The sequence below is a fragment of the Sciurus vulgaris genome (genome assembly GCF_902686455.1).
Source record: "Sciurus vulgaris genome assembly, chromosome: 15".
NCBI lineage: Eukaryota > Metazoa > Chordata > Mammalia > Rodentia > Sciuridae > Sciurus > Sciurus vulgaris.
In genome coordinates this window covers 37846861-37863272 of record NC_136476.1, presented here as the reverse complement: position 1 = coordinate 37863272, position 16412 = coordinate 37846861, and the positions used below count along the sequence as shown (strand labels likewise).

General features: G+C 35.7%; 1 protein-coding gene across 7 annotated transcripts in view; it reads right to left on the bottom strand.

Moving 5' to 3' along the window:
• The window catches only part of DENND4C (DENN domain containing 4C), a 130745-nt gene that overhangs the window by 34266 nt on the left and 80067 nt on the right, over window positions 1-16412 (bottom strand). For 6 of the 7 annotated variants that reach the window (XM_079113146.1, XM_079113145.1, XM_079113147.1 and 3 more), the window contains 7 exons: window positions 15115-15243; window positions 13653-13797; window positions 13228-13374; window positions 7779-7901; window positions 6694-6840; window positions 1859-3024; window positions 793-970 (listed from right to left, as the gene is read on the bottom strand). In XM_079113146.1, the coding sequence (XP_078969272.1) occupies window positions 793-970; window positions 1859-3024; window positions 6694-6840; window positions 7779-7901; window positions 13228-13374; window positions 13653-13797; window positions 15115-15243 (2035 nt within the window). The remainder of the gene's footprint in view (window positions 1-792; window positions 971-1858; window positions 3025-6693; window positions 6841-7778; window positions 7902-13227; window positions 13375-13652; window positions 13798-15114; window positions 15244-16412) is intronic. The other variant, XM_079113148.1, reaches the window with a different exon arrangement.

The window sequence follows — 16412 nt, the reverse complement described above, 5'->3', positions numbered from 1 at the left end:
TTGAAAATATGTGCTAAGGTATTTAGGGGGGAAATATTATTAAATCTGCAATTCATTTTCCATTTGCTTAATATAAAAAGTGTGTGTGTGTGTGTGTGTGTGTGTGTGTGTGTGTGTGTGTGTGTAGAGAGAGCGGGGGAAGGGGGGAGAGAAAATTAATAACAGTTAATTAAATCTGAGGACATAATTGCCCTCAGAAGAATTACAGAATTACAAGAATTACAAAATTCTTTCAACTTCTTAGGACATACGCAATTTTTCATAATAAAAAGAAAAAAAAAAAGGTTACAATTTTTAAATAGAACAGAGCTCAGAAATTTCAATGATACAACCCAAGATCTCTAAAATGTGGTTCAAACAAGCATTACCTGGAGAAAGATATAAAAATGTACATCTCCAAGGACCAGACCCACAATTCCATCTTAGAAATTTTAGGTTAAGGTTTAGATACTTGCATATATTTTTAAGCAAATTTGTTAGATGATTCTGATGCATGATATAGTTTGAAAACTAATGATATAATTCACAAATACAACTAAAATAGGTGACTGTTATACTTGTAGGTAATACAAAATTAGACTAATAGTAAGGTGTGCCTATTATTAAAAAAATCTATCAGATAATCTCAACAAATGGGGTTTTGGAAGTAGAGGGTTATAAGCATTTAAACTGAAACTGGAAGAATACTTGCCCAGCACACATGAAGTCCTGAGTTCAATCCCCAGTACAGAAAAATGAATGAATAAATAAACAAATAGATACTAAATGAAGAAAGGAAAATCCTTTCCCTACCTGTTGAATAATGCAGTTTTCCAATATCTCCACTGCTGCTGCTACTGCCAAGGCTTGTGTTGCTCTGGGTAAGTTCACTGGGAACCAACCCTGAGATACTTGGGTTAGGCAATACATTTTCCCCCAAAATATGGTCTTCCAAGCCAGCTGGGAAGCTGTAATCTCTATTAGTTTCCTCCTTTAATTGAAGAGAATAAAACCCCACATGCATAAACTATAGCTTTTCCAGTGGGAATATACTCACTCCACCATTATCAGAATTAAACTCCACACGTTAAAACAAACCATTCATAACACACACACACACACACACACACAAATTTAAAAAAAACAACAGGAATTGAACCCAGGGTGCTTACCCACTGAGCCACATCCCCAGTCCTTTTTTGTATTTTATTTAGAGATAAAGTTGCTTAGGGCTTTGCTAAGTTGCTGAGGCTGGTTTTGAACTTGCAATCTTCCTGCCTGAGCCTCTCTAGTGGCTGGGATTACAGGCATGCACCAACATGCCTGGCTCCAATTTTTTTCAAAACCATGAACTCTTTTCACTATTATTTGAGGCTTCCCTTCCATACTCTACAGATATTCAAGAAGTGACCTATAATATTTAATCTGTGTTGTGCAAGTCAGTTTGGGGTCTAGTGCCTCTCAATATAAAATAAAGGAATGCTAGGAGCTCACTGTCTCCAATAGAATCAGATGCCAGTACAGTTATGGTAGGTGCTTTAGAGTCAGCTAGCTTATAATCTTGGCTCTTTTATCACTTATTAGGTCTGTGATCTTACAGAAATTACTTTTCTAACTCTTAATTATTATATCATCTGGAAAATATGGATAATAAGAGATCTTTCCAACAAGGTTGATCTGAGAATTTCAGCTGGAAATCTGTTCAGAATAACAAACAATAATTTTAGAAGCAAAAACCATAATCTAGCTGCTAATTACCATAAGTGATTAAAGAAAATTCATAATGTAAAAAAGAGTATCAGGATCACCTTATAATTCCATAAGTCATTCTAACCTAAAACCCCATATCAGATAGAGTATACCTGTAAAACTTCCTTACCTCGTCATCTGAGTAGTTGTATGCAGATGCTACAGCCACCCACATCTTACTGGCTACTGTTGCTGCTTGTTTCATACCAGATTTTAGGACATCTATCTTGGGCCCTGAGAGTAGATTATCCAGCTTTAGCCCCGACAAAGAATTTACTACAGAACCTAATGAGCCATGTGGTGAAGAACGAACCAACGTTGATAAAGTTGAACGATCTTTGTAAGTCCGACAGGGAGTGTGCTGTTTGAAACGTCCCGTAAAAGTTTTAGACCTGGACACTGCTGGAGAACTCTTTTCACTTTTTGGAGTTTCCTGTGCCAATGGACTATTATCTAATGGTAGGCTTGATCTCCTCTCTAAAGGGTGTATAAATGCAGTAGTAGTGCCAGATTCTCTGTTTTCCTCTCTGTGCAATTCCATACTAGAAGATTTACTACCCAGGGGACTTTTTAAGTTCATGTAGCTCTCAATTTCATCAGCCAGATTACGTGCAATAACTGGAGAGAACATTTTGTCTTCAGAATCAGGGGGCTTTTCTTCTATACATTCAGTGGCTAAGAGAGACAAAGGATCTAGCCCAGTTTCAACATCCTCCCTTTCAACAGCTTTAGCAACACCATATACACTACTTCTCTTATTCATCAGATCTTTGGATCCTGCTTTCAAGTCTCCGGAATGATCACTATTACTATCATGTTGCTGACCGTCATATGTCATCTCTGTTGTACTAGTTTTATCTGCATTATCATCAACCCCAGGCTCTAGGAGCTCTTGGCTTTCCTCAAGCATCTCTAGCACAGGAGATGATCTGTGCTCAGAATCCCAAGTACTTTCAAACACACAAGTCCTAGTATCAGCTAGATGACAGCTAAAATTCTCAAAGCTATGAGTTCTTGCCATATGAAGTGGAGAAGTCTTAGGACATGTCAGTGCTGCTGTAAGAATCTTGGCATCTGCTCCCATCATGATAGCCATTTCATTTGAATTCAAATCCAAACTGCTCTTCTTAAGTAGCATTCCCGCTCGACTTTCAGAACTAAAACTACAACTTCTCTCTGGAAAATGTTTTTGTCTTTTTTCTCCTCTATCACCATTCTTCTTGAGATTAGAAACTTCACCAAAAACTGCATCTTCAACTGGATCTTGTGTAGAAAATAAAACATTTGATGTACTACCTAAAAGGGAGAGTAAAGTATTAAAAATAAATTTCTACTTTCCAATAACACTTATATAAAAATGTTTATTGTTTTCTGATTATGAAAGTAAGACAGTAAAAGGTTAGAAAAGATTAACAAAAGATTCAGAAAATTCAGAAGGTATAAAGAAAACATACAGAAAAAAATACCCCCCGCCCAAAAAAGAACCTACTCAACCCTGTCTTCAGAAATAACACTTTAACGTACAACCTGTATTTGAATTCAAATCTAAACTGCTCTAAAGTTGCATTTCCACTCAACTTTCAGAACTAAAACTACAACTCCTCTCTGAATAATGCTTTTGTCCTTTTCTTCTCTATCACCATTTTTCCTGGGATTAGAAACTTCACCAAAGACTGCATCTTCAACTGGATCTAGTATGTATGTGTGTGTGCGTATACACACACACACACACACACACACAGACACACACACACACACATCTATATATCATTCTGTCATGCAAGAAGTTGACAGTCTGTAACAAGAAGAGGGCCTCCCAGCAAAATCTACTACACTGATACCCTTATCTTGAACCTTCTAACTTCTTGAACCATAAGGAATAAATTTCTGTTGTTTATAGTGTACCTCGTCATGTGGTATTCTGTTACAGCAGCTCCAACTAACTAAAATACCATCCATTCATATTTAGGATTTTGAATTACTTTTTTAAAAAAAGCATAATGAAGCCAGGAATAGTGGTCTACACCTATAATCCTAGCTCCTTGTGAGGCAAAAGGAGGAAAATCATAAGTTTGAGTTTAATATGGATAACTCAATGAGACCCTGTCTCAAAAGAAAACATAAAAAGGGTTGGGGATACAGCTCAGGGGTAAAGTGCCCCAGTACTTCAAAATAAATAAATAAATATCATAATGATCTGGAAGCTTTGAGTAAAAAAGTTGTCTTTGATTCAATCTTTTTTAATCTTTCAAAATGGTTTCAGGGTTCTTTTTAGTCTTTCAGATTAGTACTAATTGATAATAATAGTCATATCAGTTCATTAGTTAATAAGCATTTTGAAATATTTTTGAAGTTTTGGGGGTAATTAAATCAACCTATTTTACAACTTCAAAATGTATATCTAATTTGAAAACTATTTCTAATATATGAAAAACAGATCTTTGCAAATATTACTGGCTATCTTATTTCTAGGAACTTAGTGGCACATTTTATTTTTAATTTTTAAATGAATTTGATTGTCTGATACTATGAAAAGCCCCATTACAATCTTTTCTCTCTCTCTCTCTCTCTCTGGTACTAGGGGTTGAACCCAGGGCTTCTTGCACACTAGGCCAAGTGTTCTACCACTGAACTATATCTCCAGCTATTTTATTTTGAAACAGTCTTGCTAAGCTACCTAGGTTGACCTGGAACTTACATTGATCCTGCTTCAGTCTCTTGAGTAGCTGGAACTACAGATATGTGCCACCACACACAGGTATCTACCTATCTTCTTCCTTCCTTTCTTTTGTAAAAAGAAAGGAAGATGTGGGGTGGGGTGGGAAGTTGAACCCAGGGATGCTCAATCACTGAGCAATATCCCTAGTATTTTTATTTTAAATTTTATTTTGAGACAGGGTCTTACTAGGTTGCCTAGGCTGGCCTTGAACTTGCAAACTGAACCTCTTGCCCTAGACTCCCTCATCACTGGTTTTATAGGCATGCATCACTACAGTTGGTTCTCCTTTTTTAAAGAAATAAATCTTCCCAGATCATGATGAAAATAAGATGGATATAACAGGAAGAAAAAAACACCAGAAGCCAGACTACTTTCATCTTAATATTCTAAAAGAAGTCTAAACCCTTGTTGAAGGAAACTACTACTCTCCTTTTTCCTATTCTCTTGTTAGCAACAGGCTAGGAAAACGTGACTCACAATATGTGTGTGTGTGTGTGTGTGTGTGTGTGTGTGTGTGTGTGTGTGTGTGTGTTCGCACAGATAATTATCTTCTCAAAAAGTTTTTAGCACCATCTCTTGAACACTAACCCCCCAAAAAAGCCCATAATCATTTATACTGGCATCACAGCATATATATGCAAAGAAAAAATTCTTCAAGCAGTGCTCCTACATTGATTAAAGAAACGAACTAAATTAATTTCTCTAAAGTTACACAATAGATACATTTACAATTAACTTGAGAGAAGTGAATTGTAGATACCACTAAGGAAGGGTAAAGGACACCAGTCAATTTCATTGTCCTTTTAAATCATATACTTAAGCCAGGTGCAGTTGCACATGCCTATAAACCCAGCGGTTTGAGAGGCTGAGGCAGGAGGACTTCGAGTTCAAAACCAGTCTTAGGAAAAGCAAGATGCTAAACAACTCAGTGAGACCCTCTATCTAAATAAAATACAAAAAAGGGCTTGGAATGTGGCTCAGTTTTGAATGTCCCTGAGTTCAATACCCAGTATCCCCCACAAAAAATCATATACTTAAGCCAGGCGGAGTATTGCACACCTGTAATCCCAGCTACTCAGAGGCTGTTGGGAGGATCACAAGTTCAAGGCCGGCCTGGACAATTTAGTGAGACCTTCTTTAAAAAACAAAATAAAACAAAACCAGGGCTAGGGATGTAAATTAGTGGTAAAGTGTTTGCCTTTAATGGAAAGTTAGCATGAGTGAGGCCCTGGGATCAATCCCCCAAATTACCCTCTACCCTCACCTCAAAAATGTAAATCATACATTTTTGTAGAATTCAAGTGATATGAATCTTTATTCCATTTCCATTGCAGAAGTGATAGGAAATCCCAGCCATACATAAACCTGCTAGGATTTCATCATATCATTGTTCTCAGTGAGTATAGGAGGCCCTACATTACTCTGTCTACAATGAGAAATAATGACCACCTGAGACCAGACACAATAAGAAATGCATTCCAAATAACATATATATTAAATATAGGTCTTTTAAAATTTTAAATATAAGTCTTCCTTCCTATCCATGGGATATTGGTTCCATGAATGACCACCCCTTATAATGTACTAAAATACCTAGATGTTCATGTCTCTTACATAAAATGGCATAGTACTTGCACATAACTTAAACACACCCTCCCAGTATACTTTAAATCATCTCTGAATACTTAAAAACCTAACACCATGTAAATTGTTATACTATATGATTTAGTGAATAATGAGAAGAAAAAATCTGTACATGTCCAACATAGATGCAATTTTTTTCTATTTTCAGTCTCTAGATTGGTTGGATGGAGAACATATGGACAGGTAGAACACACTGTTCTTTTTTTGTGGGGGAAGGTACTACGGGCCAAACTCAAGGCCTCATACATACTAGGCAAGCACTCTACCACGAGCCCTAGTTCTTCTTTTCTGTCTTTCCCGTCCCCTCCCTTCCTATTTTATTGTGTGGCAGGATTTCACTACGTTGCTGAGGCTGGCTTAAAACTTGAAATAGTCCTGCCTCAGCCTCTCAAGTGCCTGGAATTATAAGTATGCATTATCATGTCTGATCCAACTGTATCTTTAAATAACAATTTAATATTTTCTTCAGACCATTTATATGATTTGGGCTCATTTCTAGCTCTTCAGCATGATCATTATAATTAAATTGACAATTTAAAATCAGTGAAGACATATATATCTGTAGACTATATTCTAAATATTTAATAATATAAGTAACTCACCAGTGCTACTTTTTCTGTTGTTGACATCAAATATACCAGACGAAACTTTCACAATACTGCAGCCCCATGAAGGAGGTTCAGTAGGACTCTGAGGCTCTGGACTAGGTTGTGAATGTTTTTCCACAATAGCAGATACATCACACACCTCTGAAAATAAGTATTTGGCTGTTATCATTCTTAATTTTGCTCATACTGAACAGAAATCTTATACAGATTTACATTTATGTATGTATTTTTTCATCAAGTGGGGGTGAATACATAACTGTTTTATTGCTGACTTATTGTTTCTGGCTGACCTTAGGTTATAAAGGTCACAGCACTGACTGAAATAAAAGTTTTATTTTAGCATTCAATAATACTATATTGAGTGCTCTTGAGTGAATCAATTTTGGCCTCTGATCTTCAATTCTACTTCTCATCACTTGGAAAATGAGAGGGGCTTGCTTCTAAGTAACTCGGGAGAATAAAATAAATGACATCTCAACAAAGAAGGTGTACTTTTGTGTAAGAGAACAGAAAGAACATCCTGTTACCATAAACCAAAATGTTCCTCTGTGGTCCCATAAAATTATTACAACAAATCATCTCTACCTCAATAAGCCTTGTAAAACTCAGAAAAAGTATGCAGACTGTTTTTGCCATATTAATGAAAAACATCCACGAAGCTACTTGAAGGATTTCTAGTGGAAAAGCATTTTAAAATAAATGGAACACTGGAATACAAATTTGATCAGTCGAATACAAGTTTGATGAGTCAAATTTAGTTCTGGCTTTGTCGCTAAGTAGGCAGTAACTTCAACAAATGAAAACATCAGGGTTGCACTTTCCTAAAACATTAATGGTGACCACAGACTCTCTAAAGGCCTATTAAACTTCCAACTCCAGAGACTATGATAACAGTATACAGTATCTTTTTGTTAAGTACTACACACTTATTATTAAGTATTATATACTCAATAATAGTACATAGTATGTTGTTAGCTAGACCTTACATTCCTGAGAATAATTACCAAAATTATTAAAATAAATGTCTAATTAATACAGGTATTTTTCCCAAATAAAGATCATAAATATCAGTACTTAACCTTCTACTTGCACTTTCATTTTAGTTACCAACTCTGATGCTATATGTTCTTCAGGCACATGAATTTCTGCTTCATCCTTTATAAGTTCATCCTTAGACCCATAGCCTTGGTCAGACTGACCACCTGTTACAAAGAATGCAAAGCTTATAAATGTTCTGGTATACTTATAACCCATTTATAAAATATCAAAAGAAAATTCCACTGATCTAGACAATTAAAGAAAAGGAAGAAAAGAAAACTCAAGGCACACAGAACATTTTTTAAACAATGATAAGAAGCAAATTAACAACAGAAAAAGAATATCAGAATCTGAAAAATCATTCCATATTTGAAAATATTGAACCTTAATTTCTTCATCTGTAAATGAGAGAGATTTGGACAAGATGTTTTGAAAAGTCTCTTGGAGAATGTCCACAGAAGGCTACCTTTTGTGTGAGAAAGAAAAAAGAATCAAACACACATTATACCTGATACCTTTGCAGAAAGAAATATAAGAATGATAAATCAGGAAAAAATAAAATAGTTACCTACAAGGGGTGGAGGAAAATAGGAGGGGAAAAAAATAAAAAGGAAGAAAATTCTTTACATGTGGTTTATTGTACTGTTTTTAAAGATGTAATATATTTGTATATATTCAAAATAATTAAATCAAAATGGGGAGGGGTTTTAAAATTGAATGCAAACAGAAATGAGTGATGAATGGATAAAGAAACGGTGGCATATATATACAATGGAATATTACTCCGCCATGAAGAATGATAAAATTATGGCATTTGCAGGCAAATGGATGAAATCGGAGAATATCATGCTAAGTAAGATAAGCCAATCTCAAAAAACTAAAGGACGAATAATCTCACTGATAAGCAGATGAGGACATATAATGGGGGGTTGGAGGGGTTAGCGTTAGGGTTAGGGTTAGGTTTAGGGTTAGGGATAAGGAGGGTGGTAAGAATGGAGGAAGGAAGGACTGTATAGAGGGGAAAGTGGGATGGGAGGGGTAGGGGGAAGGGAAAAATATAACAGAATGAATCAAACAACATTGCCCTATGTAAATTTATGATGACACAAATGGTATGCCTTGACTCCATGTACAGAGAAACAACATGTGTCCCATTGGTTTACAATAATAAAAATTAAAATTAAAAAAAAATGAGTGAAAGCAACTAACTATACTGCCTATGAAATAACCACATGGAAAGGGTCAGAAGAGGACAAATTCAAGTTAACTTTTGAACACATTATTTTGAGTATATACCTTCAGCTTTGGAGTAATAGTCAAATCTAGAACAGCTTAAGTTTGTTTTTCACATGGATGAGTGTGACGATTCTGAAATTATTTTATGTATACTGTAGGACTGAATCATTGAGTAAATGTGATAATGTTGTTGGGAGACAAGATTTTTATTGTGGAAGAAGGCAGATTTAAAAAAAAAAATAGGCTGAGGGATGGTAAAGAAGAATCTTATGAGGTTGATTTGGAATTCAAGGTATTTCTAACACACACACACACACACACACACACACACACACACATTTTCCAGCTCTGTTTGTTAAAAGCATAGAAGCAGTAATACCCTGGTGACAGTGGACATAACCAAGGCTCAGATCCTGGCTTATTCCTCATTAAAACAAACCTGGGATCCTTGAAGAAATGGCTGATTCCAAAGCTAAAGCAGGGAGAGTATAAAAATGAGCCAGGAATCATTTTTTGGTACCAGAAAGGAAAAGCTCAAAAAATATAATGGGGTGGTTGGGGTTATAGCTCAGTGGTGGAGTGCTTGCCTAGCATGTGTGAGGCTCTGGGTTTGATTCTCAGCACAACATATAGATTGATAGATGATAGATAGATAGATAGATAGATAGATAGATAGATAGATAGATAGATAAAGGTTTATTGACATCAAAAACAAAAATATGTTAAAAAAAAAAAAAAAAAAACATGATGGGAACATGTCTAAGGAACACAGGAACCAGCTTAAGAGCTCCCAGTGGTCAGCACTGGGATAACTGCAGTATCGAATAAGTACTGTAAGAGACTATAATCCACTGAGTAAAATAGGAATCCAAAAGTCCATACTAAAAGAGAAAAAACAGAAGGGAAGTTCTTCCATATACTATATGTCATCTTCTAAATGTGGAAGTAGTGACATCACACTTTATAATCACTGTACTAAAGATTTTTGTCTTAGGCAAGCATCATCAATTGATGCTAACTTTAAGACTGTACTAAGAAAGAGAATATTATCACATGGTCTCAAGAGTATTCCCTCACACACAGCTTATTATCTGCAAGAGGGGCTGGGGTTGTAGTTCAGTTGGTAGAGTGCTTGCCTAGCCTAAAAAAGGCCCTGGGTTCAATCCCCCCCAAAAAAAAAAAACTGCAAGAGGTAAAATATTAACCATCGCTGGACATGGTGGCACATGACTATAATTCTAGCACCTAGGGAGGCTGAGGTAGGAGGATCACAAGTTTGAGGCCTGACTTGGTAACTTAGTTAGACCCTGTCTCAACATAAACAATGACTGGGGATGTAACTCAGTGGTAAAAGTACCCCTGATGTAGGTGATATTTGCCTGTAAGATGTAATAAACTGAGAAGGGTACATCACATTTTTAGTACCTAGTAACAAGGAAGTATCATATCAGACTAATCCAAATTAAAGAACGTTCTACAAAAGAACCAAAAAGAATTCTTCAAAAGGCGAAGGTCAGCCAGGCACCGTGGTGCATGCCTATAATCTCAGTTACTGGGGAGGCTGCAGGAGGAGTCTCAAGAAATCAGTGAGACCCTGTCTCAAAATAAAAAGGGGCTGGTAGTATAGCTCAGTGGTAAAGTGCCCCTGGGTTCAATCTCTAGTACTAGGGGCAGGCATGGGGGGAGAGCATATAGATAAAGAAAGCTTGAGGAATTGTGCCAGGTTAAAGGAAATGAATGAGAGGGAATTAAAGTACCAAAGTAATAAAGAACATTAGGACAATTGACAAAATTAGAATATAGATTATAAAGTATATAAATTTTTCTATAAATTTAAAATTATTTCAAAATAAAGTTTCTGAAATTCTGTTTTGGCTTTAAAGTTCTATAATTTGAAACTGAAACTAAGACCAGTTACTCAAGAAATCAGTTATGAAGATATCAATGAAAGAGACATAAAAATACATAGTACTTCCACTTCCTACAACTTATTACTATACAACCACCCAGACTGGGTTTGCTATATAACAAAAGAATTAACCTTCTCTAAGTACTAATATTTAGAATGGCTAACTTCAGTTGTTTTTTTATTGGCCCCTTCAGAATATCCAGTATAGCAACCTAGTTTAAGACAAAAAACTAGGAATAGGGTAAAGTGATTAAACCCAGATATGCCCCTAGGAGCTTAGTGATCCACTATCATGTACCAAGTAGAAAGATTCCAAAAGATAATCCTTAATGAAATGAGCAACTTAAGCATCTGGACTGGAAGACACCAAAAATATCCAACGGCATCACCAGAAGCCTTACAGAAGAGATCCATGATGACTGCAAATTCAGTATCTGGGATTCAGTCTTAGAAATGCAGCTAAGTCGAGGGCAGTGGCAAATGCCTATAATCCCAGAGACTCAGGAGATGAGACAGGAAGATCTCAAGTTCAAAACCAGGCTCAGACATTTAGCAAGGCCCTAAGCAACTTAGTGAGACCCTGTCTCAAAAGTAAAAATTTAAAAAGGGCTGGGGATATGCCTCAGTGGTTAAGAACCCCTGGGTTCAATCTCTGGTACCCCCTCCCCCCCCAAAAAAGTATAAACTCATCCAAAGGTTCTTCCCAAAATATTGGAATCTTTACACCAATCACCTGGAATTACTAGGAGCCTATTTTCTGTTAGAAGACAAAACTCCCTTAATAATGAGACAAGCTTAAAAGTAAGGAGAATTAAGGAGGGGGTGAGTATCTTTTATTATTATTATCATTGCTGGTAAACTATTTTATTCACCAAAAAGTTATTTGCTTGCTTTGTTTGTTTTAACACACAAAGTCCATTTCTTCCTAAGTATTAGGAAAATATACAGTGGAAATAAAATAAGTTGGCTAAATTTTAAAAGTCTCATAAAAATTCCTACTTATTAATTTACAAATAGAATTGAAAACTAAGAAAGGTAATTACAAACAAGATTGCCACCTACACCCTTATGTTGATGTGTGGTGTGTGTGTGTGTGTGTGTACAAAAACTACAGGGGCATGTATATATGCATGTACATATGTCCCTGTAATTATAGAAAAGTAGTTTTCAGCACAAAAATGCAGCAATCTATCTAGTTTTGGAAAGCAATAACCAGCTCAACGACTAGAATAATAAATTAATTAACACCCATAATGTTATTCAACACAATGATGCCACAAACCAACCTCAAAGTAAGAATTATCGCAAGGTACAATATACTTTAAAATAAGATAAACATGTTTTTTGCAAGCTGACCATAAAATGTTAGTTGGATACCTTCAGGAGAGTCTAAATAGGATTACCCTTATCTGAAGGAGAAAAGCCAAGAAATTGAAAATTGTTTTCCACCTGTAATAATTCTTAAAATACAACAAAATGTCCTTTCCCCCACCCTTGTTTGTCAGCAAAATTTAACCTAATAAATGGGAAATTACCTGAAGTGGTTAACATTCAAGGGTAGAATTAACGCACACGTGTATCCATAGCTTCACGTCATAAAAGTCTGTCTGCACCCCACACCATGACAGCCAAGGACAAATGCAGCACCAAGAAACAGCACAGAGCAAAAAGCAGAGCAACAAAGAGCAGAGAAAAGGAAACTTCAGTCATCAAGACAAGTTTATCAGATGAAGCACAGGAATTAGAATTCTTTCTAAAGGAAGGCTTGAGATAATAACCACCACCACGACAACAACAAAAAACAACACAAAAAGAAGGATGTGCAACACACACTTATCTGCCCAAGGTGCTACTTTGATCATACTTATTTGTAACTTCAGAGGTCTGAGGTGATACCTGGAACTATGCACATACAAGTAGCCTCTCAGGTTTTTAAAAAATAAACAAAATACATTTTCTCATGGTATGTGACATTTATTTTCCTTCTTTAACAGTCATAATCTCAAAGTTCTAAGATATATTTTCTATTTAATGAAAAAAAGATTTGCCAGTTGTGTCACTAATGGTCAAGTTCATTAGATCACAATGCCTAACACGTCATGCACTTTCACAATTTAATAATGAACAAATATACAATGACAGACAATCCTAGAGCACTGTGTGCAGCACTCCAAAGTTAATTTTATACTATAGGAAATAGAAGTGCAGAGGTGTAATTTCTTTTCTTATAAATATACACTATTTCAAAAGTGTTCATATTGCACAAACTTAAAGAGGGCAAAACTTTTTGAAAAAGACAATATATAATACTAAGTGAAGGGTTAGTAAAATCCAGATTCTAGTACCTGTGCTAGAGTGATTATCAATGGAATCAAGCCTGATTAAATCTCTGACGAAGACTGTGTGCTCCCCATTGTTAGCATCATTAGAACTATCCACGCTACCGTGGCTCACCGTGTCCCCATCACTTCCACCTGTGGCATTCTGAGGAGCTAAAGATAAGGACAATATAATTCAATAACTCATGCACTGATAATTTCTGAAATTAAATAAGAATGACCCACAGTTTATTTGTAATCATAGAACACTTCCTAAATTTCTGCAGGGGAAAAGGCAAAAATAATTTTGGACTAAGGTAATCTGTTTTCCATTGTATATGAAAATATTAACTAGAATTTCATTTGAGCTTTCTACTTCAAGTAATTAAAAATCCCTATGCCTATAAAGCTATAGTTCAAAATGAAAGCATCTTTCCAATCACATATATTACCTGATATTGAGGAGACCAGGGACTTTTGAATGGTCTTTTTAAGCGGTTGCCTAAATTGTGCCAAGCCACGTATTACATTCCGTACCTTTGTCCATAAGAAAATACCACTGCGAGTACTGCTAGGCCATGGGCTCTCCAAAACTACCTAAAGGTAAAATAAAGGTAAAAATAATGTTCATTAAGAATATTTGATTTAAAAACTACATATATACATACAAATGTGAATGTTGTATATGTATAAAATATACACATGTACATGTGCATATACACATATAAAGAATTATACCAATTATGTTTGTATACATACATATGAACACAAAGAATTACATCATCAACAGACATGTGGAAAACTGCTCAACATCACTAATCATCAGAGAAATAGAAGGAAATATCACTTCACACCTGTTAAAATGGGTATTATAAAAAAAGAAGAAAGAAGTGATGGGAAGTATGTGGAGGAAAGGAAACCCCTGTATACTATTAGTATCAATGTAAAGTAGTACAGCTATTATAGAAAAGTGGGAATATTCCTGAAAAAATTAAAAATAAAACTACCAAATGATACAGTAATCCCACTACTGGATATATATCCAAGAAAATGAAATCAGCATCTCAAAGAGAGAATCTGCACCCCCATGTTCACTGTAGCATTGTGCACAAAAGCCAAAATATCGAAACAAACTCAGTGTCCATCAGCTTAAAAATGTGTTAAGTGAAATGAAACAGACACAAAAAGACAAAAGGTACTGCAAGACATTGCATGATCTCCCTTAAATGTGGATTCTAGAAAACAGAATAGAAGTTACAGGGGTAGAGAGTAGGGACAGAGTTTGAGGAGATGCTGGTCAAAGGATATGAAATTTCAGTAGATAGGAGGAATAAATTCAAGAGATCCATTGTACAACATGGTGACTACAATTAATAACAACGCATTATATTTTGAAAATTGGTAAAGAGTAGTGTTCTCACTATAAAAAAATGTTAAGTGAAAAAATGCATGTTTATTAGCTTGATTGAGTCACTCCACAATATATACATACATATTTCAAAACATCATTTTGTATATCATAAATATATACAATTTTCATTAGTCAATTAGGGGAGAAAACAAAAAATTATGCTCCTAAAACCTCCTGTAGGAGAACTTTTATGAATGATAAGAGATAAAATTTTTTAGTTTAATTTTTATTTATTTATATAGGCATTGGGGGTTGAAACCAGGGATATGTTGCCACTGAGCCACATCCCAGCCCTTTTTATTTTTTGAGACAGGGTCTCTGTAAGGGGCTTAAGGCCTCACTGAATTGCTGAGGGTGCCTTGAACTTGTGATCCTCCCGTCTCAGCTTTCCAAGACACTGAGATTAGAGGCATGTGCCACCACACCCAACAAGTATATGTATTGCCTAATATTAATCCCAACAATTTAAGTATCATATATTGCCTAATATCAATCCTACTTACCTTATTATAATAACCATAAGTAATAGCATTTGGTTTTATCTTAGCAGTTTTCATTTCAAATAGGACTCTCACTGCTAAAACAGGATGACCCCAAAGTCCACAAAGCTGCATTACTACTCGATAGCACACCTAACAAGAAATAACATTGAACCATTACAAGGTAGCATGTTAGTCCATCTATGACTTGTAGAGATTAAAACAAACAAAAACTTTATTCAAATCTTTTCAAAAAGTTATTAAGCACTATTTTATCTTTTATTCTAATTTGACCGACCGACCGACCGACCTACCTACCTCCCCCCCTCTCTCTCTCTCTCTCTCTCTCTCTCTCTCTCTCTCTCTCTCTCTCTTTCTTTCTTGTACTAGGGATTGAACCCATGACCATTTAACCACTGAGATACATTCCTAGCCCTTTTTGTTTTGAGACAGGGTCTCACTATGTTGCTCAGGGCCTCACTAAATTGCTGAGGCTTGCTTCAAACTTGAGATCTTTCTGCCTCAGCTTCCTGAGTTGCTGGGATTACAGGCGAGTGCCACCGCACCCAGCTTGATTTGAGCATCTAAGATAATTTATTTTTAAACCTATTCATTAGCATTATTAGCTATATCAAATAAGACCCAGGTACATATATCTCATCTGAGTAAATAAGAAAATGACTATTGTTCTCCATAACTTAGGAAGAATTCATTTCTAAAATCAAATATGATTAAAATAGCTGTCTTCCCCAATCACTATGCTTTGTATTCTATGCAGTTCAAGGATGCCCATTTAGGATTCAAAAACTCATGTCTTAAAAAGAATGAGAAGAAAATTAGGTACATCGTAAAAGTATCAGCAAAAACTTTTCATTTCAAATTCTGATCTAATTCTAGTTCGTTTTATTTATTTCCTTTTTTGGTGCCAGGGATTGAACCCAAGGGTGCTTAACCACTAAGCCATATCCCCAGCCCTTGTTATTTATTTATTTTTATTCTGAGGCAGGGTGTTGCTTTGCTTAGGGTCTTGCTAAGTTGCTGAGGCTGGCCTTGAATTTGTGATCCTCCTGCCTCAGCCTCCCAAGTTGGTGAAATTATATGCATATACCACCATACCTGAATAGCTAGTTCTTGATAGCTAATTATAACAACACTAAAAATGATTTCTAAAGGGAAAAATAGCAAAGACAAAAGCTAAATAAGTGTCTTCGTTTACTTAACTGTTAACTAGATGATATCAGTACCTACCCCTTAGGATGATTTTGAGGCTTAAGAGAAAGAATGCATGAAAATGTCAGGCATGTCATTCACTGAAAGTGTTA